This window comes from Buteo buteo, chromosome 11 (assembly GCF_964188355.1).
Source record: "Buteo buteo chromosome 11, bButBut1.hap1.1, whole genome shotgun sequence".
Lineage (NCBI taxonomy): Eukaryota > Metazoa > Chordata > Aves > Accipitriformes > Accipitridae > Buteo > Buteo buteo.
The window spans coordinates 24,164,903-24,191,888 of record NC_134181.1 but is presented as its reverse complement, the minus strand read 5'-3'; the positions used below and the strand labels follow the sequence as shown (position 1 = coordinate 24,191,888).

General features: G+C 60.9%; 4 protein-coding genes across 5 annotated transcripts; 1 reads left to right on the top strand and 3 right to left on the bottom strand.

Annotated features, from left to right (window-relative positions):
- Positions 1–1,136: 1,136 nt before the first annotated feature.
- MPZ (myelin protein zero) lies at positions 1,137–3,951 on the bottom strand. The gene is made up of 6 exons (XM_075039421.1): positions 3,739–3,951; positions 3,006–3,172; positions 2,699–2,912; positions 2,482–2,617; positions 2,303–2,363; positions 1,137–2,153 (listed from the first exon to the last, which is right to left on the bottom strand). Exons 1-6 carry the CDS (start codon positions 3,800–3,802, stop codon positions 2,049–2,051), a joined length of 747 nt encoding a protein of 248 aa, XP_074895522.1. The 5' UTR covers positions 3,803–3,951; the 3' UTR covers positions 1,137–2,048.
- A 1,243-nt stretch (positions 3,952–5,194) lies between these two features.
- SDHC (succinate dehydrogenase complex subunit C) lies at positions 5,195–16,038 on the top strand. Its single transcript, XM_075040619.1, has 6 exons — positions 5,195–5,251; positions 9,125–9,181; positions 10,007–10,108; positions 10,919–10,980; positions 12,906–13,069; positions 15,057–16,038. The coding sequence occupies exons 1-6, from the start codon at positions 5,232–5,234 to the stop codon at positions 15,159–15,161; spliced, it is 510 nt and encodes a 169-aa protein (XP_074896720.1). The 5' UTR covers positions 5,195–5,231; the 3' UTR covers positions 15,162–16,038.
- Positions 16,039–17,361: 1,323 nt separating this feature from the next.
- Positions 17,362–19,933, bottom strand: CFAP126 (cilia and flagella associated protein 126). Its single transcript, XM_075039420.1, has 5 exons — positions 19,905–19,933; positions 19,762–19,824; positions 19,103–19,183; positions 18,812–18,988; positions 17,362–18,163 (listed from the first exon to the last, which is right to left on the bottom strand). The coding sequence occupies exons 1-5, from the start codon at positions 19,929–19,931 to the stop codon at positions 17,621–17,623; spliced, it is 891 nt and encodes a 296-aa protein (XP_074895521.1). The 5' UTR covers positions 19,932–19,933; the 3' UTR covers positions 17,362–17,620.
- Positions 19,934–20,814: 881 nt separating this feature from the next.
- On the bottom strand, positions 20,815–25,106 carry VSIG8 (V-set and immunoglobulin domain containing 8). Of its 2 annotated transcripts, none has more exons than XM_075039418.1 (7): positions 24,719–25,106; positions 24,140–24,315; positions 23,443–23,644; positions 23,189–23,353; positions 22,815–22,937; positions 22,538–22,691; positions 20,815–21,892 (listed from the first exon to the last, which is right to left on the bottom strand). In XM_075039418.1, the coding sequence occupies exons 1-7, from the start codon at positions 24,765–24,767 to the stop codon at positions 21,721–21,723; spliced, it is 1,041 nt and encodes a 346-aa protein (XP_074895519.1). In that variant the 5' UTR covers positions 24,768–25,106; the 3' UTR covers positions 20,815–21,720. The 2 variants fall into 2 exon arrangements, with proteins under 2 accessions (XP_074895519.1, XP_074895520.1); XM_075039419.1 differs by having other exon boundaries at positions 22,538–22,673; positions 24,719–25,097.
- Between the last annotated feature and the right edge of the window lie 1,880 nt (positions 25,107–26,986).

Genomic DNA, 26,986 nt, shown 5'->3' with positions numbered 1-26,986 from the left:
TTGCTCCTCTTCCTTGGGGGATGAAGGCCTTGTAGTGCCATGTCCCTCCAGGCATCTAAGTTTTACTCAGGGCTGGTTTCAGCAGCGGTTCCCAGCCCCGGCTCCTGTGACGGCACTGCCAAGAGCAGCTGCAGGAGGTACCTGCTGGTGATGAGAAAAAAGTGCTTTGGGGTGGTTGAAATAAAGCTATTTGGGGGATTTGCATGGGAATTTCTGCACACTCAGCTGCAGGGCTGGTCTCTGCGGTGCCCAGTGCTGTGGGGTGACCGGGGACACCGGGACCCGGTGTGGAGCCACAGTGTGTTTGCAGAAATAGCTCCCTGGAAAGAAAAACAGTGTCGGTGGCCAAGGGAAAGGCAGGGCCCAGGGGCACCGGGGTCGGGCTCGGCCCCCACTCGCTGTGCAGACTTATTAGGGAAAAGATAATTATAGCCCTGGTGGCAGAGCTGTGGGGGCAGTGCAGGGCCCCCTCCCTCCCAGCCTTTGCTGTGTCGGTGTGGGAGCAAGCGCTCCCTGTCTGCTCCCATGCAGAGTCGGATGGTGCAGTGGCAGGATGGGGCTGTGGGCTGGCGCCAAGACCTGGCGTGGGAGTGCTCCTGCTCCGCTCCAGCGCAGAGTCAGCCCAGCGCCCCAACTACCCACCCCATGCGGGGGCCGTGGTCCCTCCCTGAGCCCCACTGCCAGGATGGTGACAATTGCTGCCAGGATGGTGACAGTCACTGCTGGGTGAGCAATGGCCACGGAGGGAGATCCCTGTCCACCCCATGGCCGTGCCCGGGGCTGTGCACCCAGGGCAGGACCTGAGACTTGGCCTCTTGTGTTAATTGGTGTGAGCTTTAATTAGCAGCTGATGGGGATGAGGCAGAAGGTGGCCCTAGGGTGGGGTGCAGCCATAATGGGTGGCCTCAGGGACAGCCCCCACCACCTGAGGGGGGTCCCTAGGGTGCCGCAAGGATGCCCTCAAGACATGACCTCACCCCTGGGGAAACTGGCACGGTGGCAGGGATGCCCCTCTCCCTGTGGCAGCTGGTGGGCCTCCATGCAATGAGTTTACAAGTGCTCAGCCACGCTCTGCCCCCCCTCCCTCCCCCAAACACCCCCACTTCGAGCAGGGAACGATGACGAGCTGGGGCAGACACTGGGCTCCTGGAGATGTGAGTTTTATTAATGGCGCCGTGGGGATGGGGGGACATGGACAGGGCATAGAAAAACAAGTTGGGGAGCGGCGCCCGGCTCTGGGGTGATGGGCACTGGCAGCTCCTCCAGCCTGGCCGCAACCTCTCCTCCTCCATGAGGCTCCGGCCGATGCAGGGGAGCCGGGGGTTACAGGGTGGGAGGGTTAATGGGGGATGGGAGTGGGACGGAGGGGATGGGGCGGGGGCCACCCCGCAACGTCATTTGAGCTCAGTTGCAGGGAGAGACGAGAAAACGGCCAGAAAACGAGCAACAATGGGGCCAGAGAAACCCTCCCAGAGACTGATTTGGGGGGGGGAGGGGGGGTGACGGGGAGGGATGAGGGCGGCACGGTCCCGCGGGGACCCCGCAGGTCCCTGGGGAGGGGGGGACCAAGACAGCCCGGGGGGGACAGACCCAAAATTCAGTGGTTGCATCTTCAAATAGAAAAATTACATCAGTGCCCAGGGCTGGGCAGGGCAGCGGTTGCGCAGAGGAAGGTACCAACCAAGGGGCTTCAGGACAGGATGGGGGGACGCTGGAGCATCCCCGAGGCTGGGGGACCAGGGGCGAGGACCACACCCCACTCCTCGCCGGGTCCCATGCCACGGGGCGGCCGCTTCCCGGAGTTGGGGGGGCTGTGTCCTGGCACCCCCCCCTCCGCCAGCGGCTGGGTGTCAGGTCCCCGAGTTCGGCTTGATGATGTTCATCAGGGCATTCTTGAGGCTGCCCTTGCTGGGGGAGCGGACGGTGGCCGGGGGGTGGGTGGCCTCGGCGGCCTCCCCCCGCAGCTCCATCTCGATGGTCATGACGACTTTGGGGTGCTGGGGGCCCCCGGCGCCTGCCCCCACGGTACCTTCCCTGCCCGCTAACCGCTATTTCTTATCCTTGCGGGAATCTCCCGGGGCTCCCTTGGCTTTCTTCTCGCTCACCGCCTTGGTGCCGCGGCTGTGGTCCAGCATGGCGTAGAGCACGGGTGCCTGCGGGGACAGGGCAGTGTCAGCACCGTGGTACCCCCCTGCTCCAGAGACTTCGCCCCGCAGCCTCTCCTCCCACACCAAAAGGTAGGAGAGGGAATCACCCCCACCCCGGCTGGGCCATTTTACCCACACAACCCCTCGGTGCTCACCTGCCGGCTGCGCTTGGATGCGTCCTTGGCCGATCGCTGCAGCTTCCCTTTCTCCATGGCACTGAAATTGGGTTGGAAAGGCAAAAAGGTGGCTCAGAAAGGCCAACATCCCCCCCCCCCAGTCCTGCTGGCAGCCCCATTTTGGGGTGGTTTTGCCCCAGTTGGGCAGTGGCGCTCACCTTAGCCGTCGCTGCAGGGCTGCCTGCCGCCGCAGCCAGCAGTAGCGGATGAGATAGACGAGGGCCACCACCACGGCCACCAGCAGCAGAGCCCCACCGATGATGGAGCCCAGCACGACGCCGTAGCGGGTGGGCACTGTGGGGACACAAGTGCCCCATCAGCCACCCCAGCTGGAGCAGGGAAACCGAGGTGGGGAGGGGACTGCCGGTACCGTACCTTTCTCAAAGACGTAGAGTGTGACCTGGGAGGACTTGCCCACAATGTCAGGGGGGTTCTTGACATCGCAGGTGAAGGTGCCATTGTCGGTGTAGTCCAGATTGTGGATGACGATGGAGCCATCCTTGCGGTGGGGGTTGCCCACCCACTCCATCCGTTCCTTGAAGCTGCCCACGTCATCGATGTAGGGCTGTCCCTTGGCATAGTGGAATATCTAGCGATGGGGACAGACACATGGACATTGGGGTCACAGTGGCTCCGAGCACAGCAGGACCACCCCCACCCCCAAAGTGGAGCAGGTGCTTACAGAGGTGCTGTCGCGAGACCCCTCAGCTTGGAAGTGCCAGGTGATGGAGATGTCCTCGGAGATCCACTCGCTGGACCAGAAGCTGCAGGAGAGGGTGACGTGGGAGCCAACGGTGCCATGCACCTCCCGCTGCGTGTACACGTGGATGGACGATGTCGGGGACGGCCCTGCCAGGGGGCACAAACCCGTCAGCCCCACAGGGGACCCCAGCACAGGGATGGTATGCATCACCGGGGCTGCTGACTGGTCTGCGCCCCCGTGCTGGCCCCGTGCCCAGCCCCGTGCTGCCGCCAAAGGGCTTTTGTTGGCCTCAGAGAAAGCAGAAGGGCTGGTGAGGGACAGCGGCTCTTTGTGCCACCACTGGTGACTTTGCGGGGAGCCTCCACCCTGGTGTCCCCATGGCTGGCTCAAAGGGGACCATGTCCTGGCACTGGCTGATACCCGGGGATGCCGGCAGGGCTGGGTCTGGCACCCAGCACCCCTTGCCTGTCCCCAGGGAGGTGGCTGGTGCTGGGATTCCCCTTGCAGCCCTGTGATGGGGACCGGAGCATGGCAGCCGATACAGTCCCCAAGCACTGCCACTACCAGTGACGGTCCCAAAAGCAGATGTGTGGGTGGCCGCCAGCCCCACGGCCACCTCCCAGGGGTCTGGAGCCCCCCAATACCCCCCAGCATCTGGGATCAGGATTTTGGGACCAGCAGCCCCAGTTCTCCATCCCCATCCCCAGCTTACCCAGCGCCGAGAGGAGCCCGGCGAGGAGGAGGAGGCTGCTGCTGCCCCCAGCACCCTGTGACATGGTGGCTGCCTGTCACCGGCTGGCTCCGAGCCGCATGGATGGCTAGCAGTGCGCGAGGCCCGGTGGTGTGCCGAAGGGTGCTGGCGGGACGGGGGCCGAGGTTTAAGAGCAAGCAGCGCCGTATGATGCCGGCGGCGCCCCGGCCTTGGGCCAATGGGCGCCAGGCAGCCGGGGCGGTGGGGGCCAGGGAGTGCTGGGTGCCTGGGGCTGAAAGGGGGCATTTAGTTTGGCAATGGGTGAGGAGGGGGAAGCATGCAGCGGGGGGGGCTGAGCACACAGCACCCTTTGTCCAGCCGCATTCCCACCCGCAGCGGAGGCGGCTCAGCAGGAATGTGGCCGGAGCCGGAGGGCACCAGCGTATGGCCGCAGTCCCCGGTTAGTCCCAGGGACGGACCCATCTGGCGGGGCTTGGGGTCTCACGCCAACCACATCACAGGCCACCGGTGTGTCCCCTCCTGTCCTGCAGCCACCGGCTGGCTGCCGGCACCCTCCGGTGTGGTCCCTGCTCCTGCCCCACTGTGTGGGGCTCCCTGGCTGGCACTGCCAGCTCCGGCCAAGTGTGCTCCCAGCAGCCTCTACTCCAACTTCATTTCGAGGTGAAAACACAGCTTTGAGAGGGTGGTGATGGACAAAGGCACATCCATCCCCATGGGGTGCAAAGTGGGGAGCCACCAAAGTCCCACCACCCTGTGCAGAGCACAGGCCAGGAATTTGCACAAGGGCTTTCCAGCTGCTTTGCCATCGGCCGAGGAGCAAGTGGTGTTTTGGGGTGAAAAGCTCCAAAGTGGGGTTTGCCTCAGAAGGTTTTCGAGTTTCCCAGAGAGCTGGTGGCTGGGGAAGGGAGGGCAGGCGACGGGGATGGGGATGGGGACGGCACTCGCCCGGGAGCTGCGAGATTTTCCTGCCTCAACGTCCTCCACAGGCTGCAGCTGCGGGCAGGAGGGTCCTGGTGGGCCGGGGAACTGGGGACCCCCCGTCCTGCTCCCCAGTAGCTCGGGGGGAGACACGGGGGAGTAACGGGCAGTCCTGGGGGGTTAACGGGCAGCTCTGGGGCTAACAAGAGGGGGTAACGGGCAGCCCCGGCGGTATCGCGTAGCCCTGGGAGGTAACCGGCAACGCTGGGGGTAAGGGGGCAGGGGGTGACAGACAGCTCTGCGGGGTAACGGGCACCCCCGGCGCAGGTTAACGGGCAGCCCCGGTGGGTGTAACGGGCAGCCCCGGTGAGTGTAACAGGCAGCCTGGGTGGGGGAAGGGGCAGCTCCGGTGGTAACAGGCAGCTCTAGGGGTAACGAGGCGCGGGTTAACGGGCAGAGCCCCAGGAGCGACGGGCAGCCCGCAGGTATCACGCAGCCCCGGGAAGAACAGGCTGCCCCGGGCGGTGGGGGCGGAAGTGCGTCACGGCCGCTTCCGGTGTGCAGGGCGCTCCAAGATGGCGGCGCTGGCGTTGAGGTGATTCCCGGGAGGGCCGGGCCGGGCGCCGTGGCGGGACCCGCGGCCCCGGGAGCGGCTGCGCGGCGCCGCGGACGGACGGGCCGGCCGGTTGTCCCGTCCCGTCCGGTCCCGTCCCGTCCCGTCCCGACCCGTCCCGGCGGTGCCGCGGGGCCAGCCCGGCGGAGGGGGGGAGGGGCGTCGCGGGGCCGGGAGCGCCCCGGAGCGGCGCACGGAGCCCCGGCTGGGCCGGGCCGGGCCGGGCCGGGCCGTGGGGTGCCCCATCCCGGGACAGGTCCCTGCCCCGAGCCCGGCGGTGGGTAACGGTCCCCGGTGTGCCGACGGGCGGCGCCGCCCCAGCCGCGACAGCCCCTGGGCGCGGTCCCGGTCCCTGCGCCCTCGGGCACGGCCGTTTCGCTGCGTCTCCCAGGGGCTCGGAAGCGCCGACGCTTTGTGACCCGTCCCTTGGTGCGGTTAAGGTGGAGGACGGGGCCCGTGTCCCTCCCTGCCCTCGCCACCGCCCCGCGCCCTCTCCGGCGGCTGCAGGGAGCCGGTGAGGCATCCCCCCTCGGGCGGCTGAACCGTGCGCTGCCCCCGCCGCGGCGAGCCCCGGGCTGCGAACGGCGGAGTGCGGAGCCGGGCGGGAGGGGAGCCGAGGCTGGGTCGCTCGGCGGGGATGTGGAGAAGGGTAGTCGTGCTCTTTCCCGCTCCCTGCCTGCAGCTGCTCCCCGTCCCTTGCTCTTGGGGCTCTGTGTGGACAGACGTCCATTTTACCACCCAGCCTGTGCTGGGGGGCTGTCCCCCACCTCACAGGGCCGCCCAACAGGGTGCTGGTGGCTTCGTGGGAGCTCAGCGGTCCTGTGCGGGAGCATGTCCTGCCATGCCTGTGGTGCTGAGCAGCCATAGGGAAGGGTGTTGTGTGTACTTGGCCTGAAGGTACCTCTTCCCATCTGCCACCCACACTGGAAAGTTTTGTGCCTCCTTGAGGCTGTGACCATCCCCCTCCCAGGCCCCGTTTCTGACATTCTCCTCTATTCTCCTCTTTGATATCAGCCTGGAGACAGTGTTTGGGATTTCATTCTCTTAATTTATTCTGTTCTAACAGCAGTCAGAGCCGTCATGCTTTTGTGGAAAGCTCTTTGTTGCGTGTGCGGCTTTGTTTAAAGGCAGGATCTGCCGGCAGCGGGAGAGGTGGGGGGCTCCGATACCTGCTGGAGCGGGCGCCCAGCAGCTGCTGCTTGAAAAACAAGAGAGGAGTTGCTCGCTCTGGTTTGAAGCCTGCATCTGATAACTTCATCTCGTGTCTGCTTCTGCTTGTCAGATGAAAAAGCATATATAATCGTTTCTCATTTGCCTCCTCCATGGTGAAATCTGAGTGATTTTTATAGACCTGTCTTGCAGGATAAATGTTAATGATGTCTATCGACGTGACACTGAGCTGATGTTGCTCCAGAGCTGTCCCCTGTGACTCCTGAAATTCTCCTCCTGAGCTAATGGAGCTGTGTGGTGGGGCGTGCGCAGCCTGTGCTGTTCCACCGCCAGGTGTTTATATAGATGTCTCATTTGAGCTGCTGCTTTACACTTGTCCTTCTCCAGCCCCACGTGAGCAGCTGCGGTCTGTGAAGTCCTCAATAATTAACACTATCTGGGGGTCCCCTGAGTCTTTGCACTGTCCTCAGGTGCAGGGCAGAGCGGGAGTTGGCTGGGGTGCTGTGGGAAGCTCTCGGCAGGGGTCCAGAGGATCCTCTTTTAGGGCTTATTCCTTTTAAAAAACCATGTTTGTCTGTGATCTGGAAGAAAGTGCAAGTTAATGGATGGAGAGCTGGAGAAGGTGCAACAATTTAGAAAATGATAAATAATGAAGAGGACAGGTCCTTGGTACAGAGTGACCTTGATTGCTTAGCTGGAGGGCTGTGTTTTGCAAGCAGTAGTAATACTGAAGCAAGATGTAATGGTTTGCATCTTAAAATATTAAAATTGAGCCAAGAGGATAGGGAGTTTTTGCTGGGGAGTTTAGCTTTGAAAAAATGCAAATGCATTGTGGATTTTATTCTTGTTTTGAATATTGTGTGTGATTAGGAGCCAGCCCTCCCTCTTCCACCACCCTGGCCCCCAGAAGAGGTGTTGACTGGCTTCTGCACAGGGAGAGATGAAGTAGGTTGGGCCTTTTAATCTGGAAAAGAGGACTGAGGGGGCATGAGCGAGGGGTGTAAATCATTAATGGTCTGTGTGTAGAGATTTATCGTTCACCTCCTCTCTCCTGCCCAAGAAGTGGGAGGTGGCGGCCGGCGCTGGTCTGCAGGGGCCAGGACAAGCAGGGAGCTGGTTCTCTGCATCTGGTTAAGCTGTGAGAATTCGTGCTGAAAGTTGGGTGGGGGGTTGGGAGGTGACAATGTGATTTCATGGTGGAAAAGGCCCTTTGTTATGGACTGAAACCCACTGGCTCAGGAAGTATGTGAGCTGCACATGGTGGGGGGTGCTCCCGTGTGTTTCCTGAGACTTTTCTTTGGGGATCTGTTGTTGGCTGCTCTCGGACATGATGGTGGGCTTGGTGGAGGTTTGGCTGGGCTCAGCCATTGCTGTGTCCTTGTGAAGCTCTCGGTTCAGCTGTCAGGCTGCACTTCAGGGAGGGCGTTGATAAACTAGAGATGGTTCAAAGAAGGGTTTTCAATCAGAAATGTTGCACTGTAGCATGGGGTGGATTCTGCATTGCCGAAAATTTATGCATCCAGGTGGGATGCCTTCCTAAAACCTGCTGTGTTTCAAGTCCAGCCTTTGAACACAAGGGAGGATTTTGAAAGGAAACATCCTAAAGATCATTTACACAGGAACTCGGAGTGGTTAATAATAATGACTTTTGTTTTGCATTTACACCTGGTGAAGAGCTGACCTCCAGATGTTTTTCATACCGCATCCTTGAGACCAGCTGTAGGACAACTGAAGAGCAGCAGAGCTTCGTTTATCTATGGCTGTTAATGAAACAGCAGGAGATGCTGGTACAGATGCTTGTGTGTTTGAGAAGATTAATTAGTGTTTGTCGCTGTGCTGGAGATGAGCGTGCCAAACGTTATTACACACCTTGTTCTTGTCGTGTCATCAGGAAAGGCAGCACTGCCTGTTACACTTTGTCCTGAAGAGGAGCGGGAGCCGCAGATTCCAGCCCACATCTGCAAACGCTCGAGCTGCACTGGGCCGGGGGCCTGTTCCTCCCTGTTCCTGGAGAGATGCCCTTGAATGTCAGAGTCACAGTTACTACAATCGCTCTGCAGAGAGTGGCTCCCACTCCTTCGGGCACCACAAAATCCCTTTTTACCTCCTGCCCTGGGCCTCGGCGTGGCTGAAATGCTGTGTGCTCTGGGCTGTGGCAGTGACCTCCCATCTCATGGGTGCTTGGAGCTTAACGAGTGGCGACGGTGAAATGCTGTAATGAAAACAAGTGTTTGGAGGAGGGGGAGGTGATGTCTTCATCTCAGACATGCGGAGAGCTGTGGCCTGAATCAGCCCTTTCTGCGGAGCTTGGCAGATGCGCCTTTCTGGGGATGTGTGCCACCCGCCCCGATAATTGCCATAGTGAAAGTGAAAAATGGACTGCCTCAGCGTAGCTGTGAGCTTAGAGTGCTGTTTATGTCTGTCTTACAAACAAGGTATTACAGCTGAGCAGACTAATTGCAGGGTGTCGTAAAGAATGAACCCCCGGGCAGAGTCTAGAGACTCTAGTTAAGAGCTCAGTGTAGGAGAGAGATTTGTCGAGGAACAGCCCAGAACCTCTCGTGTTAAGATTTATTTTAAGATATGAACCGCTGAAGTGGCGAATCCCCTCCCTGGCCCCATCTTGCTGGCATTTTCAGGCATTTATTTGGCACTCACAAAGCCTTTCTGTGTTCTCTTTTGCAGATGTGTTGGTCGGCGGTGCCTGCTGGCTCGGCTTGGCCCCAGCCTTTCTGTGCGACAGTGAGTCCGAGGTTTTATTGAGAGTAACGGGATTAAGTTCTTCCTGGAGGGATCCCATCTAAGGCTTTGGGGCATGTGTGCGCTCCATCCACTTAGTAATTCTGGTCGATTAACGCTGTGTTTTGGCTGGGCACTTACCACCTCATGCCACCACGAAGGCACGGCCTATTTGCAGAGGGGCTGGGACTTGTGGCTGGGAGTGAAGGGAGAGCCTGGCTGGCTGCTGAGGTGGGCCTGGGTCTCTAGTGGGGGTGGCCGTACCCCTGTCGCCCCTCTGTGCTGCTCTGTGCGACAGCTTTGCACCTAAGAAGGGATGGGAGCTGCAGAAGCCCTCTTGTTCCTGTGCTTCGTGCTGCCGGGCTTAGGCAGAAATAGTTATTTTCTGCTAAATTGAGCTGTAAGTGTAATTGCTGTGTAATCTCAGGAACATTAAATTACAAGCTCTTTATTTGGTACAGTGTGCAATTACCGTGGCAGTAAAGAGCAGGTTGCATGTTATCAGTATTATATAATGTGTTATCTGATATCCTATACCCTGATTTGGGTGGTGCTGGGGGGGCTGGCTCAGCTCTGCTGGCTGAGTGGATTCCAGCACGGCAGCTTCCCATCCTGCATGTTATTTTTCACTCGTGAGAGCTGGCAGCGATCCTCTCCTCACCCGGGTCCATGCACAGCTGGAGCCGTTCTTTGTGCTGCTGTAGTCAAGGTCAGCCAGGAGCTCACATCCTGTGAGATGGAAAGCTACTGCAGCAAAGCCTGGTGGAGCGGGCAGGGGTAAAATGCTGGCTATCTCCCTGCACCTCCCGTCTCCCTCTTCTTTTGCAGTGTTGTCCCGATGGGAACGACAGCCAAGGAGGAGATGGCCCGCTTCTGGGAGAAGAACACCAAGTCCAATCGTCCCTTGTCCCCTCACATCACCATTTACAAGTAAGAGCCTCTTGGCCTCCTCAGCTTCACACTGGGGCACCTCTGGGATCTGGCACACAACAGCCCCGTCCCTGGAGGCACCCTTGGGTGGGAGGGCTGTGCGTGTTCCCATTGTCACTTCAGGCAGAGGATGGGGAGACCCTCTACATTGTGCTGTGAACCATCTGAGCTGTGTGGGGGAATCGCAGTCTCCGCCATGGAGTGATGACACTCACTGTTTTCATACAGGGTGTTGCAGAGGGGTACAGTCCCCCCAGAGCTGCACCTCAGGGTGCTCGGGCAGAGCAGCATTTTGTTGAAAGGCAGTCGCCTCCGCGGAGGGTGGTTGGACAGAATGGTGTGTCCCGTTGCAGAGTTGGCAGTCCTTGGGGTGGAGGCAGGAGGCGAACTCGGGGGTCTTGTGTTCCCTCCTCAGAGAGGTGGTTGCTTCTCTGGGGCCACCTCCGTCAGTTTTCCAGGTTCTCTTGTTTATCCATGAGCCTGGATGCCCAGACGCTGCCCTTTTCTTCCTAAACTGCAGGAGCCTTACAGTCTTCTCCTGTTTCATCTCCCTTTAAGCTTTCTCAGCAGACGCCCTTCCCCTTCCCAAACCCGTGCCAGTGGCATTTGCCATTCCCAAGCTGCCTCTGCAAATTCCCGTGTCTCTCCCCTTTTGCTCTGGCTGGATTCCTTGAATAACTCTGAGTGCAGAAATACCCGCCCAGCAACACGGAGCTGTCTAGGAATAGATGGGCTGTGCTTTGTCCTGCAGCCTTGGAGGCCTCCCTGGTGTTGTGCCCTGTTTTGCTGACAAGGTTGGTTGTTTTGCAGGTGGTCCCTGCCCATGGCGATGTCCATCACACACCGGGGCACCGGCGTTGCGCTGAGCTTAGGTGCGTGCGTCTCCCACGTGCTTGTGGCGACGGAGGGTGGGGGCTGCAGGAGGGAAGACCCCTGTGACTGATTCAGAGACGTGACTCCAGGCAGATGTTTTCTCCCCTCTGTCCCCAGCTTCAGCAGTGGGTTTTCTCCTGGGAAACCTGTGCTTTGTCCTCTGCCTTTCTCTGTCCCCTGAATATCTCCCTATCCCCATTTCTCTGTCCCCAGGTCCTCTTGTGCTCTGAGTGGCTCCAGTCCTGCAAAGGCAGCGATGCTCCCCCATACATAAAAGCCTTCGAAGCCTTTGCAGCACTTGGCTTGGCCTGGCTGCTTTCTTCTGGGCCTCCCCCAGCCTGGAAAAGGCTGATCAGCTGCTCTAGGTCTCAGCCCTTTTCTTCTGTGGCTATTTTTTCTGGTTTATCCTTACAGGAGACACTGTGCGAGGGAAAGACTGTCAGGCAGGCAGAGCGTAGTGGATTTTCCTTAGGACAGGTGGAGTTTTTCAGCTTCCTGGGAGTGGCTGCTGCTTTCCTAGAGATCCTAGTGGGGGAGAAGGCGGCAACAGCATTAAAACCAATAAACTCCCTCCAGCAATTTGACTTGCATGGTTTGACTAAGGACATCTAACTGTGAAAGGCTGTTTTATTTCCATTAATGCCCTCTCATGGCAGCAGGAAGGTGCTTCTCTGGTAGCTCCCTGTTGGGGGGGGCGGAGCTGGGTTGGTGTTTGCAGAAGGGCAGAGAGTGAAGGGACTCAGAAAAGATGTGCAGGACTGAGGGCTTGTGTTCTTTACTTGGCAGAGTGAGAGGGAGCAGCGAGGGCTGCAGCCTGCCCTTCCCAGCCTGGCTCCCGTGAGGGCTTGGGAGTTGAGCTCCTAGAAAAGGGCACCCATGTGTCCTCCTGCTGTGGTCCCCATCCGGCTTGCTGTCAGACAGGCCGAGCTGGCAGGTTCACTGTTGCCTTTCTGCTCCGAGCTATCAGCCTCTGCTGGAGGGGAAATCGTCCCCTTCCTAGGCCGATCGAGCATGAAGGAACATCGCTTCTACTGACCACAGCTCAGCAGCCAGGAGAAGGAGAGGGAAGTGTTCAACTCCTCTCTGTCAAGGCCTATAATTACAGGAGCCTCTGACTTCCTGCGCTTCTTGCAGGGTGAACACAAAGGCCATTGAGGAGAGAAGTGGCTGAGTGAGGAAGCAGCTGGCTGACTTGTGCTGCCAGCGCCGGCCTCAGCCGAGGTGCTTGAGTTAGTGTGCTGCAATGTAATCAGGCACTATTGAGCGGAGGCTGAATCGCAGCTTGGCTGACTGCTGGCTGCTGTCGTTCCCATTCTTCTGGCAGCACCATCTGGAGGAACCCTCTTGGCCTAGAAATGAGGAGGAGAAGCTGCCGTGGCTCCTGCAGCTAGCGCAGCCACATGTGTCAGGCTACCTCTTTGTCTGCTGGTTCCTTTGCTGGTCTCCACCGAGGCAGCCTCGCTAGATCGCTGCCTCTGTCAGTGGCTGGCAGCGGAGGGGTTTCTGTCCCAAGATGTCAATCTGGGGACTTCGTTGAAGAGCTGCCACCTTACGTTTCCGAACTTCATTGTTCCTTTATCACGGAATTTGGGCTGGTTTGGCTGCAACTGCATGAGGTCGCACCAGTTTGGTCTCTGGGTGTTGTATGAGTAATGCAGCCCACAGTGCAGGACCCAGATTCAGAGCGTTGCTGCCCCAGTTTGAGTCCTCAGCACCCCAGGATACACTGTCACAGTGCAGCTGGCACTGCCACCAGGTGGGCAGAGCCCTTCTCCCTCCTTCTTCTTCCGCAGGCCACCATGAGCTGATGGTGGTTCAGGCCAGGTCACCAAACCAGAGACGTAGAGGTGGCCTGGGGCTCTCTGGGCAGTGACGGGTTGGAAATGCTTCTGCGGGCTTGACCTGTGGGCTTTGTGTTCCTCAGGAGTCTCCCTCTTCAGTCTGGCTGCCCTGCTGCTCCCGGAACAGTTTCCCCACTACCTGGCCATGGTGAAGTCGCTGAGCCTGGGGCCTGCTCTCATCTACTCTGCTAAGTTTGCTCTGGCTTTCCCCTTCTCCTACCACACCTGGAATGGAGTCCGACACCTTGTGAGTAGCCTCCACAAGGGGCCAAGGGTGTGAGGGAAGGGAAGCATCTGGCTGCGGGAGCGCCGGGTGCGGCGTCTGGGAAGGTGCCCTTGGAAATGGAAATTAGTCACCTCGAGTGCTTCAGAACCTCAGTGCTATTTTTGGGTACATTTAAGTTGCAAAGAGCATTGCTACGCTGGTACTTCACCAGGCGGCACAGCTGGCTGAAGCATCCCGCCGCGTCTGCTCGGCTGCAGGAGATGGACGAGGCGTGGCAGGAGCAGTGTTACAGCCAGGAGATGTGTCTGCAGAGCTGTGGGTGTAAGCCCTGCAGAGGTGCCTCCCATTGCTCGTTATCTCACCCTCATCATGCAGCCGTTGCGCTGTGATCTTCCAATGCTTTATAATACTTAATGAGCCCAGATGTGTGGCAGAGGATTGGAGATGGCGCTGCCAGCGCAGAGAGTAACCTGTGATGTTTGCACTGGGCTGAAGTGAGGAACAAGCAGCTCCGTTCAGCTGAGCTTCCTGTGTTTGATGAAAGAGCCAGAGAGCTGAGAGTTTCTTGCTGGGAACAGTACAAGACGTGCTGGTTTTTGAGGTTGATTTTGTGTTTTCTGTAGCTCCAAATAGGTTAGGTTTTACGGGAGCAAATTGCAAAGGCAGCTGGCCCAGAGCATGACACGATCCTTCTGCTCTGGGTGGGGGGAGTATCACGTGTGGAGCCGTGCTGCAGATGTGGGCTCGTGCTGCGGGTGCTGATGGCTCCCAGTGTTTCCAGCATGGAAACATGAGACTCAAGCACTGTTGGATGTTGTATCCTCTACCCGGGAGCAGCCATTAACGAGGTGCTCGTGTCAGAGTGCCGGGAGGCGCCTGGCTGAGCTGTTGTGGTGAGCAACAGCCATGTGCTGTGAGAGGAGCCCCCTCTGTGGGTCCTTGGGGCAGATGCTCACTGGCTGGCAGTGCTGCGAGCGCTCATTACCTGCTTTTCAAGTACTCGGCGTCAGACAAGGTCTTGGGGCATGGGGCCTGCAGCTGGCTGAGCCCTGCTCGCTCATGGAGATGCTGTTGGGCAAATGGAGCAGTCATAACTGGCTGCTTGTTCAGGGCGTCATGAGTCGAATGTGCGCTGAAGTCTCTGACTGCACGTATATATTAGGATGCCAATTAAATTGTCTTGAGAAGGAAACCAGCAGCACTGGCCCCTGGCTGTGCTCGGCAGCGCAGCCCATCAGTGACAGAAGGGGAGTCAACAGGGAGCGGGTTCAGTTTAGTGCCTCTGCCCCAGGTGCTTCTCTGCTTTGAGCCCTGGATCTTGGTGGCAGGCTGGGAGGAGGCGTGTGCTCCCCAGGCTGCCCTCAGCCATCCCACTTTCGCTTGGCCAAAGTCAGGTGAGAGGTGCAAACCCACCTGCGATACCAGGGAACCGAGGACACCCACCAGGGTACCATTCCAGCATCCCTCCCTGCCATCCGGGCTCAGCCTGGCCTCCACAGCTCACACCATACCCAGGGGTGTACACAGAGGGGCTGGGGGCTGAGGCTCATCCCCGCCTGCTCGGCTCTGCCCATGGGGATGTTGGTGCTGCCTCACATCTGCAGCTTGCGCTGTGCTTTATAACCTATTTCTGTCAGGAGGAGAGAAGCAAGCGGAGAGCAGCTGCTGCTTTTGAAGTGAACCTGGTGCTCTGCGGCTGTTGGGCATTAGGGAGAGCTCACAGGCGGCTTTGCTGATAGGTGCGGGGGCCTGGTGGGGGATAAGCTTCCTCTGGCATGGTATGCGTGTGCCTGCACCCAGGGAGCCCCCTACCTGTTGCCCTGCACCGATGGATGCTTGTAGCCCTCCCTCCAGTCTGTACCTGGTGGTCCAAAGGTTGTTTTTTGGGGTGGTCTTGCTAGCTTTTATCAGAAAGATGGTGCCTTTCTGCCTGCATCTGGCACATCCCCCATCAGGGACCATCCCAGCCCTGTTGAATTAACCCTGCTGCATCTCTTCTCTCCCGCAGGCATGGGACATGGGGAAGGGGTTCAAGATCCCCCAGGTCAACCAGTCTGGGGTGCTGGTCCTGATCTTGACCCTGCTTTCCTCCGCGGGCCTTGCAGCGATGTGAAGGTACCTCCCGGTTGATGGCCTCCCTTTTTTTTTTGGAAGATTTGCTCCGTCCTGGCCCACCTCAAGACGTGTGTGGAGAGGGAGGCGGGAGGATAGGCTCCTGAGTAACTACAAATCTTTGGGGAAGGTGGTGCTTCCCCTCCTTGCAAATCTCGTGGATGATCAGAGTTGCTTTTCATAAGCCTGGGTGATGTGCTAACCCCCTCTTAGTGGTGGGGGGTAGAGGGCAGGCTGTCTCCTGCTGTGCCATACGCCCGAGCAGCCACAGAAAGCCAGGCACAAATTGACAGCCAGTCCTGGCACGTTCAGTCGCTCACAGAGAGCTGCCTAGCTTCTTCCAGGCAAACTCCAGGGCGTTTCTTTTCTCTGCTCTGTCCCCAAGCTTGAGACAATGCTGAATCTGTGTCCCTGCAGGTCTGAGTGGGCTTGGGGACGGCTGGTTGTGCATGTGTAGGCCCAGCACAGGACAAGCATCTCCATTGAGGCAGCCTGTGCCAGGGCAGGGAGAGCAGGCGGAGCTGCCAACGCCAGCACCCGTGAGGGGAATGGGTGATCAGTGGTGTCCAGGTGCCGTACTGGCCATGGGACTCTACTTTCTGAGCCCAGCAGCATGAGCCGGCTGGGATGGGGTGCTCAGACCTGCAAAGGTTCAACTCCCCACTCCTTATCCTTGACTGTCACAATTCAGCCAGCTTTGGGGCTCTGGAGCCCCTGCCAGTGAAAAATGTCCAATTTTCCCCTGTTAGGAAGTTACTCTGTGTCTGGCACAGTGGGAGGGACATGGTTTTCCAGTTGTGTGTTGCCACCAGCTCTCGTTTCAGCACTTGTCACTCCTCTGTCTTTGCAATAAAGCAGCCTTGATCCTTCACACTGAACCATTGAGTTTGTTGTCTGTGCTTGACACTTAACTGAGGCAAAGTTGGCCGGGAAAGGGTGTTTTGCTTTGAGAGCTAAGGAGTTGCCACTTCCCAGAGGAGCTGGGTGATGGAAAAACAAACTCTTGGCAGCATTTAGAGGCAGGTATAGTGCCTGACCTTTGGAGCTGGGGGTGCAGGGTTGACTTGTCTGTGAAATGCTGCCAGCTCAGCAGAAAGGAGTTTCCTACCTGGACTGCAGTTGTTTGTGCTGGTACAAACACCTGCGTGAGGTCCAGGAGCTTTTGCTCAAATTGGCCAATTTTTAACATTTTCCACTGGGAGCAAAGCTTTGCAAAGAGGACAGTCCCCATCAGGAGCTTTGTCCCACTTTCCTGCCCCAGCGAGGGTCTTGGCTCTGTTTCAGGAAGAATCCTCACTCACATCATCAGCTGGCAAAACGTCAGCTTTATGGGGAACATCTGCTCTCCTCATTGGGCTTTTGATGGAGACCTGAAGTGGCAGGAGGGGAGCTGGTCCAATAACGTGCTGCAACATCCCTCACACTGGCCAGGCTTGTTTCCACGTGACTGCTTTTACTTCCACCACTGATCCGAGCCCCGTCCTTCCCGCTCACTCAGCTCCTCTTCTTGCCTGCTGGACCTAACAAATCTGCCACTCCTTTAATTAGCAGAAGGCATTGCAGCCCTGAGGGGATGTGGAACCTCAGAGATGAGAAATCACGAAGGAGGAAAAACTGTCTGCTGTCAGCGTAGCAGAGGGAGAAGACTTACTGCTGAATCCTGTTTGGTGTAGCTGCATGTCCCAGCAGGAGAGAGCTTCTCCTGGGTGAAAATGAATGTATTTTAGCTTTAAACCAATTACTTCCTGCAGTTGCTGAAATGGCTTTTATTTGGAACCCACTTCTGCTCACTAATGAGCTATTCTGTGGTGTATGCCAGCTGCTAACAAAGTTAGACTTTGCTGCGTCTGTCAGCTGTGCTTCACAGACTTTATTTCCCTTTTGTGAGCAGTGGCAGGGGGCTGGCAGCACTGCCCCATGGCTGGGGCAGATGGGAAACGACACCAGACCTGCCTGCCTGCCCCCCCCCCCTCAAGAGACCGGTAAAAGAATGGATGAAAGTAGCCTGCAATGGCAGGGTTTCTGCTGCTCGGCTTGGGGAGAGGCCGGGTGAGCCGTGTGCGGCTCCAGTCCTCCGGCTGGTCCTATGCTTCCAGCATGAGGTGCTATTAAATGGGAAGAGCTGAGATATAACCAGAGAGGGCACCACACCCAACACCAAAGCACCGCACAGACTCACACAGCCTGGACTGGTCTGGGGCTCTGCCCTGATCTACTGAAACCAAACACAAGGATTTATTTTTCTTTAAACCTCTATTTTTCCAATTGCCACGAAAGCACAAGTGCAGGCCATGTGGTCTCCCAGTGTCAGCCTCACTCAGGCTTCTTTGACGCATTCCCCTTCCTCACCCTTGGGGGTAGGAAGGTGTTTTCTGTTGGTATGCGTGTCCAAAGGGGTGGATGGTTGGCAGGAGAGGCTGGGAGCAGCTGGGGAGGGGAAGGGAGGGGAGCAAAGCCAGGTCACAGCACAGTGCGAGATGGCTGCCTGGCTCTTGCATCTGCGGTGCTTCCTCCAGGACTGGCCTCTCCCCATCCCGCACAAGGTGATGCCCTGAGCCTGGGGGATCTGCCCCCCTGGGGCTCAGCTTCTGCGGAGCTCCCCTGGCTGGAAGCACAGACCTGTGGCAGGGTGGCTTGCCGAGGGCTGGCCTCCCTCAGAGCAGGGTGGATCAAGGCTGGGATTTTGGGCAAGCCGGTGTCCCCGCGTCGGAGGTCTGTCACAGCAGACTGGTGGGAGCGTGGGGTCTGTCCCTCACGCTTGGCCTGCCCGGAGCAAGGCTGGCATGCAGCTGGGGGTTCTGGGGACGTGTTTGCCTTCAGCTGGACCTCTGTGCAGCCGGGCTTGTGGGAGAGCAATGCCGCGGCTCCTGCTCCCGGACCAGGTGGCTCCTCTAGCGGTGCCCTGGGTGGGGGCCCAGCAGGCTGGATACCCTGGCTGGATGACTGACTGCTCCTTTGGGAAGGTTCCTTGGCAGTTTGTGTGTCCGACCAAGGCTCCTGGGGCTGTGGAAGGGAGACGTGTGCTATGCTCGTGGTGCAAAGATGGGGACGGGGGGCAGTGGGAGAAGGGGGCAGCGACTGGACCAGACAGAAATGCTGGGGCAGGTGGGTCTGGGCCAGCCCCTGCTGCCGTGGAGGGGTTCGCTGCAGGGCCAGGCTCTGTGCTGGGCTCACCCAAGCACTTGGGGCAAGGGCTGGTCTGCCCGGGGACAAGGTGCTGTTGCTGCAGTCCCCAGGGAAAAGCCGGGAGTGGAAAAGGAGTGCTGGGGGGTCCAGGAACCCCTCCACATCAGGGCAGTCCCTATTCTTGGATGCTTTTCTATGGGAGGAGAGCGGTGGCTTGTGAGCTCCTCCTGCCGGCGCTGCATCAGTCGCGGTGGCCCAGGCACCCTGCCAGCAGTGGAGCCTGGATTTGGGGTGAAGCGGAGGGAGCCCCGTCCAGAGAGCAAGGGGAGGTGGTGGCCCAAGCACTGGGCACTGCCTCGTTGTACAAAACACCCCTGAAATCTGCTTGTGGGCCATCGCCAGCCCTAGAAACCCTCTCCCAGAATTCGCCTCCTGCAGCGCAGGGACCACCGTGATTTGCACCAGCTCATGAAGCCACCCTGGGAGATGTCTGTGGGCCACACTGGAGCCCCAGCGGGCTCCTACCTTCCCGGTGATCTCCGTCCAGAGGCCATTGCAGGCATGGGTCAGGGCAGTGGGCTGGCGGATCCTGTCCATGAGCTGCGCGGCAGCAGTGGCCGAGCGGGAGGTCAGGTCCAGCCTGGCCGGGGGAATCCTCGGCGGCATGTCCCAGGTCCCCACAAATGTGCCCCATGGGGAGGCCTAAGAGGAAGAGGGGGAGGGGAGGGTGCTGGGGCTCCAGGGAGCCCGGGTGCAGGCTGAGGGGCAGGAGGTGTCACCTCCGGCCCCCCACAGCTGCCCGTGGATCTGGCTCACCTGGGAGCGGGGCACGGTGGGGAGCAGGTGCCCCCGGTCATCCGCGATGATCAGTGTGGAGCCCTCCCGCAGCAAGGGGCGCTGGGGGAGCAGGGGGTGGAAGTATGGCCAGGAGTCTTGGGGGGTGGGGTCCAGTGTGGGGTTGGGGGGGGTCCTGGGGGTCCAGGCCAGGGCTGGGAGGGTCCCAGGGGTCTGGGCCAGGGCTGAGGGGGGCCCCAGGGGGGACTGGGCCAGAGCTGAGGGGATCCCAGGGAGTCCTGGGGGTCCAGGCTGGAACTGAGTGGTCTTGGGGGGTCCAGGCTGGGGCTGAGAGGGGTCCTGGGAGTCCTAGGCAGGGTCTGGGCCAGAGCTGAGGGGGGTCCCGGGGGTCTGGGCTAGGGCTGAGGGGGGTCACGGGTGGTCCTGGTGGTCCAGGCCGGGGCTGGAGGGAGTTCTGGGGCGGTCCTGGGGGTCCGGGCCAGGGCCAAAGGGGGTCCTGGGAGTCCCAGGGCACATCCAGGCCAGAGCTAAGGGGGGTCCCGGGGGTCCGGGCTGTGTCTGAGGGGGGTCCCAGGGGGTCCTTGGCGTCCAGGCCGGGGCTGAAGGGGTCCCGGGGTGTCCTAGGGGTCCGGGCTGGGGCTGGGGGAGGTCCCGGGGGGGCCGGGCCGGGCCGGGAGTACCTGCCGGCCGGTCCGGGGCACGCTCCAGTTCTGCAGGCGGTGGGGGCTGAAGGCGTCCTCGTACTGCGGGGAGAGCGGGGCCGGTGAGAGCCTGCACCGGCACCGGCACCGGCACCGGCACCGGGCCCCCTCCGCGCCCCCACCTGCCCCGCGCCGTAGCGGGCCGCCATACGCCGCGCGCGCCGTCTCCTGGCAACCGCCCCGCGTGACGTCGCGCCGCGCGCTCCCCCCAGCGGCCGCGACGGGCGCCGCCGGCGGGGCGGGGCCGGGCAGGCGGGGGCGTGGCCCGTGACGTCCGCGCCAGCTGCTCCGCGCCGCGGCCGGGGCGAGGTGGCGGGTCCCGGTGCCGGTGCCCACCGCGGGGGGGGAGCCCGGGCTGGGGCTGGAGCGATGGCGGGGTCGGGTAAGGGAGCGAAGGGCCGGGGTTCGGGTTCAGGCTCTGGCTGAGCCAGGGCTGAGGTCGGGCTCAGGGCCGGGAGTTACGGCTGCGGCCGGGCCGGGGGGTGTCTGCGGGGCGGGGGTCGGGTTAGGGCTGAGCCCTTGGGGCGGGGGTCGGCGGGGGCAGCCCCCGCCCCGCGGGACGGCCCTGCTCGCTCGCAGCCCTGGGGCCTGTGTGGGGGTAGGGTTAGGTTTAGCATTAGGATTTGGATTAGGATTGGGGTTAGCACCTGGGTTAGGGTTAGCGTGAGGGTTAGGGCTGACATGAGGTTTAGGGTTAGCGCCAGGGTCCGGGTTAGGGTCAGAGTTAAGGTTAGCGTTAGTATTGGGGTTAGGGTAGGGGTTATTGTTGGGTTACGGTTATTGTCACGGCCAGGTTTAGGGTGTGAGTCAGGCTGGGGATTAAGGTTAGGGTTACAGGCAGCACTGGATTAGGGTTAGGATTAAGATTAGGGTTAGGGCACCCCGGGTCTGGCCATCTTTGCCAATGGGGCTGCCCTCGCTCCTTTTTTGAGGCTCTCCCTCCCACCCACTGGGGGGGGTGCTCGGGGTCTGAGGTGGCTGCGTCTTGCCTCCTCATCTCCTGCCAGATGTCACAGCAGCCCCCAGGCGATGGCTCCCCAACATGTCCCAGCTCGCCTGGCGTCCTGGCTGGCGTGGGGCACCTGGGGCCTCATGGCAGCATGCCCTGGCAGCAGCCCCAGAAAGCACCCATGGGTGCTGTGGGGTTGTGTCAGCAGCGTCCACGCCGGGACACTGGGACGGGCGCTGCCAGGAATGTGCCGGGTGCCCTGCCACTGCCATGGCGTTATGGGACCCATCCCAGGACGAGCTTCCCTCCACCTTTCCGGTGAATCGGTGCTGCCGACTCCCCGGGACCTTCCCGAACGCAGTGCTGGGGCCAGCAGCTGCCTCCTCCCTGGGCTGCCCAGCCGGGGAGGGGTGAGATGCAACAGGACAGCGCTGAATTCACTTTAGTTTATTTCTTTTCATTTTTTTTCTTGTTCCAAACTGCAAATCCTGGTGCCAATGGCATCTCGTCTCGAATAACACCCAATTGCTAAAGTCAATGCGGGGGCGCCGGTGGCGCCGGGCCAGAGGCGGGAGGCTGCCCGGCAGCCAGTTTGGGCAATTCGGGGCTGCCACGTCCCTGCTCGACGCCGGGGACGGGCTGGAGAGAAATAAATATTGCTGCACTAGCGAGGGATGCCTCCAGGAGCGGGGCCGGGAGCCGCCCCGAGAGCCGGGCTGTGGCTGGGGGGGACATACAAAAAAGAGGCCAAAAAAAAAAAAGAAAACCAACAAAACAGACTGATGAACCCAAACGAAGTTTGCTGGAAGCCCGGGGCTGTTTCGGGGGGGAGGAAGGAGCTGGATTCCTGACTTCAATTTGCACGGCGAGCCCCGGCAGCACAGCCCTGCACCGCTTGGCACCGGATCCCGGCGGTGCTGCCGGCTCTGGGCTTGCGGTCACTCCCCCTGTGGAGCCGAATCGGGGGTGGGCATGGGGCCAGTGGGGGGTTACAGTGCTGGGCAGGCGACCTGGTGCCGGATGCCCTCGTTGCACATGAGGGCAGCTGCCCGCTCGTCGCCGTCGCTGTGCTGGCACTGCATGTAGCTGATGCCGTGGGGTGAGTAGCTGTGGTGGGCACAGACATTGCAGGTGCGGGTCATGGTGCCACCTGTGCTGCTCCTGTGGGCAGAGGGAAGCCCCAGTGGCACCTGTCAGTGCTCAGTGGTGCCCAGTGGCACCCATCAGCACCCATCAGTGACTGGTGGCACCCCTTGGTGCTCATGGATGCTCAGCAGTGCCTGGCAGTGCCCAGTGGCACCCATTGGCACCCCATTGGTTTCTATCATTGCCAGCCAGTGCCTGGTGGCACTCATCAGCTCATTGGTGCCATCTGGCACACATTAGTACCTACCTGATGGCACCCACCAGTGCTCACTGGGATCCATTGGTACCTGGCAGTTCCCAGTGGTACCTATCAGCACCCAGGGCCACCCATTGGTGCCCATCAGTGCTTGTTAGTCCCCATCATTGTTTGGTGGTACCCATAGGTGATCCATGGTGCCCATCAGTGCCTCGTGACGCCCAGCAGTGCCCATGGGTGCCCATCAGGTCCCAGTGGTACCCAGCGGTGCCTGTGGGTGCCCATCAGTCCCCAGTAATGCCCAGTGATGTCTGTCAGCACCCAGTGACACCCACCGGTGCCCATCAGCCCCTAGTGGTACCCAGTGGTGCCCACCAGTCCCCTGCAATACCCAGTGATGCCCATCAGTGCCCAGCGGCACCCACCGGTGCCCACTAGCCCTGTACCCATCCCATGCCCCTCACCTGCAGTCGCTGCAGGCTCGCTGGCACTCCTTCCGGCGGTAGCGGCAGATCAGCGCCCAGATGAGGAGCCCAAGCAGGCTGAGGAGCAGGAGGGACCCCAGGATAGAGCCCACGATGATGCCCGCCTGCCTTCCTCCTGCCGCAGGAGCACAGCCTGTCACCGCCGGCCTCCCCACCGGCTGCCCACTGGTCACCATGCCCCAGGTGGCACACTGGCACTCAGAGCCAGCCCCTGGCAGCACCCTGCCGGCACTGTCCTGCCCACGGTGGCACTTACTTGGCACAAGACTGAGGTTGAGCTGGCACACAGAGTAGCCCACGCGGTTGGCGACGCGGCACTGGTAGATGCCGGCGTGCACCTCTGACAGGCTACGGATTAACAGGTCGCCAGGAGCACGTCCTGCAGTGGGGAGAGACAGCCCCGTCAGCCCCACCGTCAGACACGGGTGCACAGGGTCAAGGCACATACAGACAGGGACATCCACGAACACAGGTGCACACAGCCACCCACGTATCTCGGTGCACACAGCCCTGGGCACCCAGCAACACACGCACTCACAGACAGGGACACCCCACCCACGAGTATCCCCCGCACCCAGCAGAGTCCCCCGGGGAAGCGCCCTGGGTGGGCACAGCCCCGCCAGAACCCACCTTGGATGGTGCCGGAGGGCAGGCGTCCCCCGCCGTAGCCATCAGCCAGCTTGGCCCACTGGTAGGCAAGCGGAGAGGTGCCTCCCCGGCTGTAGCACCGCAGCAGGATGCTGCTCCCCTCTATCACCTCCCCCTCGGTCCAGCACTGCGGGGTGGCTGGCTTCTCTGCAGGGAGAGGGACAGTGTCACCACCAGGGCCACTGGGGGCTAGCTGGAGCACCCGGGAGGGGGGCATGGGGCAGGGGGGAGCTCACCTTGCACAGTGACGATGACCTCGTGCACGGCCACGGTATTTTTCTTCACCCGGCACTGGTAGGTGCCAGTGTCGGAGACCTGCAGGTCGGCCAGGCGGATGGAGGCGTCGTACTGGCTGGGGTCGTTCTGCACGAAGGCTACCCGGTCCTGCAGCCCTGAGCCACTGCCGTAGTTGACGTGGTGGTCTTGGTAAGACAGGAACTGGGGGGGGCAAGCGGGGAGACTGGGCAGGGCTGGTCCAGGTCGGGGGACCTGGCGCTGCCAGCTGGGGAAGGAAGTGCACTGCCCGGTGCCTGCCTGCCCTTGCCTGCCCCTGCCTGTTCCTTCCCTGCCCTGCCAGACCCTGCCTGGCCCTTCCCTACCCTGCTTGGTCCTTCCCAGACCAGCAATCCCAGACTCTGCCTGGCTCTGCCTGTCCTGCCTGGTCCTTCCCTGCTCTGCCTGTCCTGCCTGGTCCTTCCCTGCCCTGCCAGACCTTGTCTGTCCTGTCTGCTTTGCTGGGCTTTGTCTGGTCCTTCCAAGCCCTGCCTGCTGTGCCTGGTCCTTCCCTGCCCTGCCTGGTCCTTCCCTGCCCTGCCAGACCTTGCCTGTCCTGCCTGTCCTTGCCTGGTTGGCTGGGCTCCATCTGGTCCATCCCAGCCCTGCCTGCCCTGCCTGCACGGTGGGATGGCAGCTGCTGGGGCAAGTGACACTCACCACATTCTCCGGTCCGGGCCGCTCGGGCGTGATCTGGATCCACTCGATGCCCACACCCTGGGGACCGTTGTCTTCAGGCTCGAGGACATAGGGGCAGCCCAGCTTCACCGAGTCACCCTTGGCCAGGTACAGCACTTCCCGGCCCTTGCTGTTGATCCTGACAGCCAGGAGGAGAGCTGGGGAGAGAACGGCACCCATCGCACCAGCTGGGAACACCCCAAACCTGTGCCACAATGCACCCCAACCCCACACCTGGCAGCACCCCGACCTGCAGGGAGCAGGAATGGGGCAGGAAGCCATCTCCCAGGGCCAGGCACCTGGAGGGATTGGGTGTCCTGGTGGGGTTGAGTACCCATCAGGGCTGGCACCATCTGCATCCTGTGAAGCTGCATCGGGGACAAAGGGACTCGGCGGGCTCAATGTCACCCGCCTGGCTCTGGCCAAGACAGGTGCGTGTCAGGGCAGAACCAGGGACGTATCCAGCACCCTGGGGTTCCCCAAGGCTGGGCAGGGACCCCTCCATCTTCGGCGGCATTGCTGCAGAGGCAGGTCCAAGTGCAGGGATCCATCAGTGCCTACCTGGCATGAGACCCAGGAGCAGGAGCAGGCTGGCGCCGTGCCCTGCCATGACGCTGCAGCCGTGCCGGGTGGTGAGGAGGAGCGGGAGCGGAGGAGGCTCCGAGGCGACAAGGCAGCCGGCCGTGCGGGGCTGCTTTTACATGCTGGGCCGGGGTGCTCCTCCCTGTGGGGCGGATGCCTTTGGGATGACTGAGTGGCTCCAAGCTGTGCGTGAGCGATGCCGCCCTGCTCCACTCCCTACCTGGTAATTAAACATCGCCATGGTATGGCCTCCCATCCAGTCGGACCCGGGCTGGGGGGTCACTGCAGGCACCGTGGGCAGGAGGCACCAGCACACCCTTGGGGCAGCCGGAGCAGCAGAGCAGGGATCAGGGGGGCTGTGGAACCCATGGTGACCAGTGGCTGATACCCTGATGTGGGCACTGGTGGGATGAGTGTGGCTGGTGGGAAAAGGCTGCCTGGGACCCTGCAGGAACATGGCTGAGCACTGTGGCTGCATGGAAGTGCCAACTTAGCCCCATGCAGGTCCCGAAAGGATTTTGGTCTTGGGGCAGGACTCAGGGCAATTGGAAGAGCTTAAAGGTGTGGTTTGATCATGAGCTTAAGCTCCTGCAGAGCCCTCCTCCGGTCCTACCCCCTCAGCAAGCGGGCACGGAGATGCAGCCATGTGTGGACCATGGCACCCACCAAGCTCACGCTGGTGCTGGTGGTACTGCTGAAATTCAGTGCAGAGACCTGGCTCATGCTCCAGGCCATGGCTCACTGCATGGGGACACTGTGGCATGGCAGCAACAGGGGCAGCACACCCTGGGTCATGCTCAGCACAGCGGAGGAGACAAGCAGTGTGGCTGGAGGAGACTGGGACAGCTGGAGGGGAGGAAGAGAAGGGCTGAAACCTGCTGGGATCTGAGGGCAGGAGTTGGGACAGGGATGCTCAGCAGCGGATGGAGGAGTTGGGACGGGGGTGCTTGGCAGCAGATAGAGGAGTTGGGACAGGGATGCTCAGTAGCGGATGGAGGAGTTGGGACAGGGATGCTCGGCAGCAGATAGAGGAGTTGGGTCAGGGATGCTCAGTAGCGGATGGAGGAGCTGGGACAGGGATGCTCGGCAGCAGATAGAGGAGTTGGGACAGGGACGCTCTGCAGCAAGTCTTGGGAGCCACACAGGGGATGCTCAGCCCTGTGGCAAGCCCCAGCCTTGGGCATTCTCCATGCCCATGTCTGTTGGCGGGGCTGAGCCCCCACACTGGGCTGCTCTGGTGCTGTGGCCAGGGTCAGGCCCCATGTCCAGCTCACCTGTGCACTGCCCCGCGGCACAGCTCAGCGATGCTGGTACTTTCCACACCATGACTGCCCCAGCTGGCTCGGCAGCACCACCCAGCCAGTCCCAAACACTCCCTGAGGCCAAGAGTTGCTCCATTTACTGGCCCCAAGCTGAGCTCACTGCTGCCAGTTAACCCTTACCGGCCCTGTGCTGGGAATTGGGGTTGAACCCAGCACGTGCTTTGCCGCGTCTGTGATTTCAGGGCCCCTGTGCGTGGCCTGGCCCCAGGGCAGCACCGACGTGGCAAGGGGTGCCGCCTGCCGGGGCTGTTCCCACGTGGCCGTTCCCGCCGTGACGGGCCCGTGGCTCACCGTGGCTCGGGGCTCCTTGCCGGCGCGGCGTTGGCTCCCCAGCCAGTGACTCCTGCATTCCTCGGCGTAGGGAGCCCTGCTCGTGCAGGAAGGGTGGGGAAGCTGCTCCACCCCAGCTGGCTGCCCGCCGGTGGTCACAGTCCCCTCGGTGTGGCTGGCGCGGTGGCTTTGAAACCCTCTGGGCTAAGCCTGGCCTAGAACAAGGCTGTGACTGCCTGGCCGAGGCAGTGACCGAGAGTGACACGACCAGCATGTGGCTGCTGGGGACCGGGGATGGACAGCTGAGCCTGGCACAGAGCACTGCAGATGTTTTGTGGGCTGGGCACCGGTGCCAAAGCCCCAAGGGTCCCAGAGAGCTTGGTGGCTGCAGGGGCTTGCTCGGGGTTAGGTCTGAGGTGGCAGATGCCCTGCAGAGCCAGTAATGCATTTCAGCCCATGCCCCAGAAGGGATGTCACACCACAGGGACACACAGCAGCTGGAGAAGGGACAGATAACAAGAGGCTACGGCATTTTGTCCTTCCTATTTACCCAGCCTAGAGGAGGCTCAGGCTCACAGCAGAGTCCTGAGCTGTCCCTGTGCCCTGGGCAGTCTCACCTGTGCCAGCTCTCCTTATTTTTCAGCTGCTCTGACAA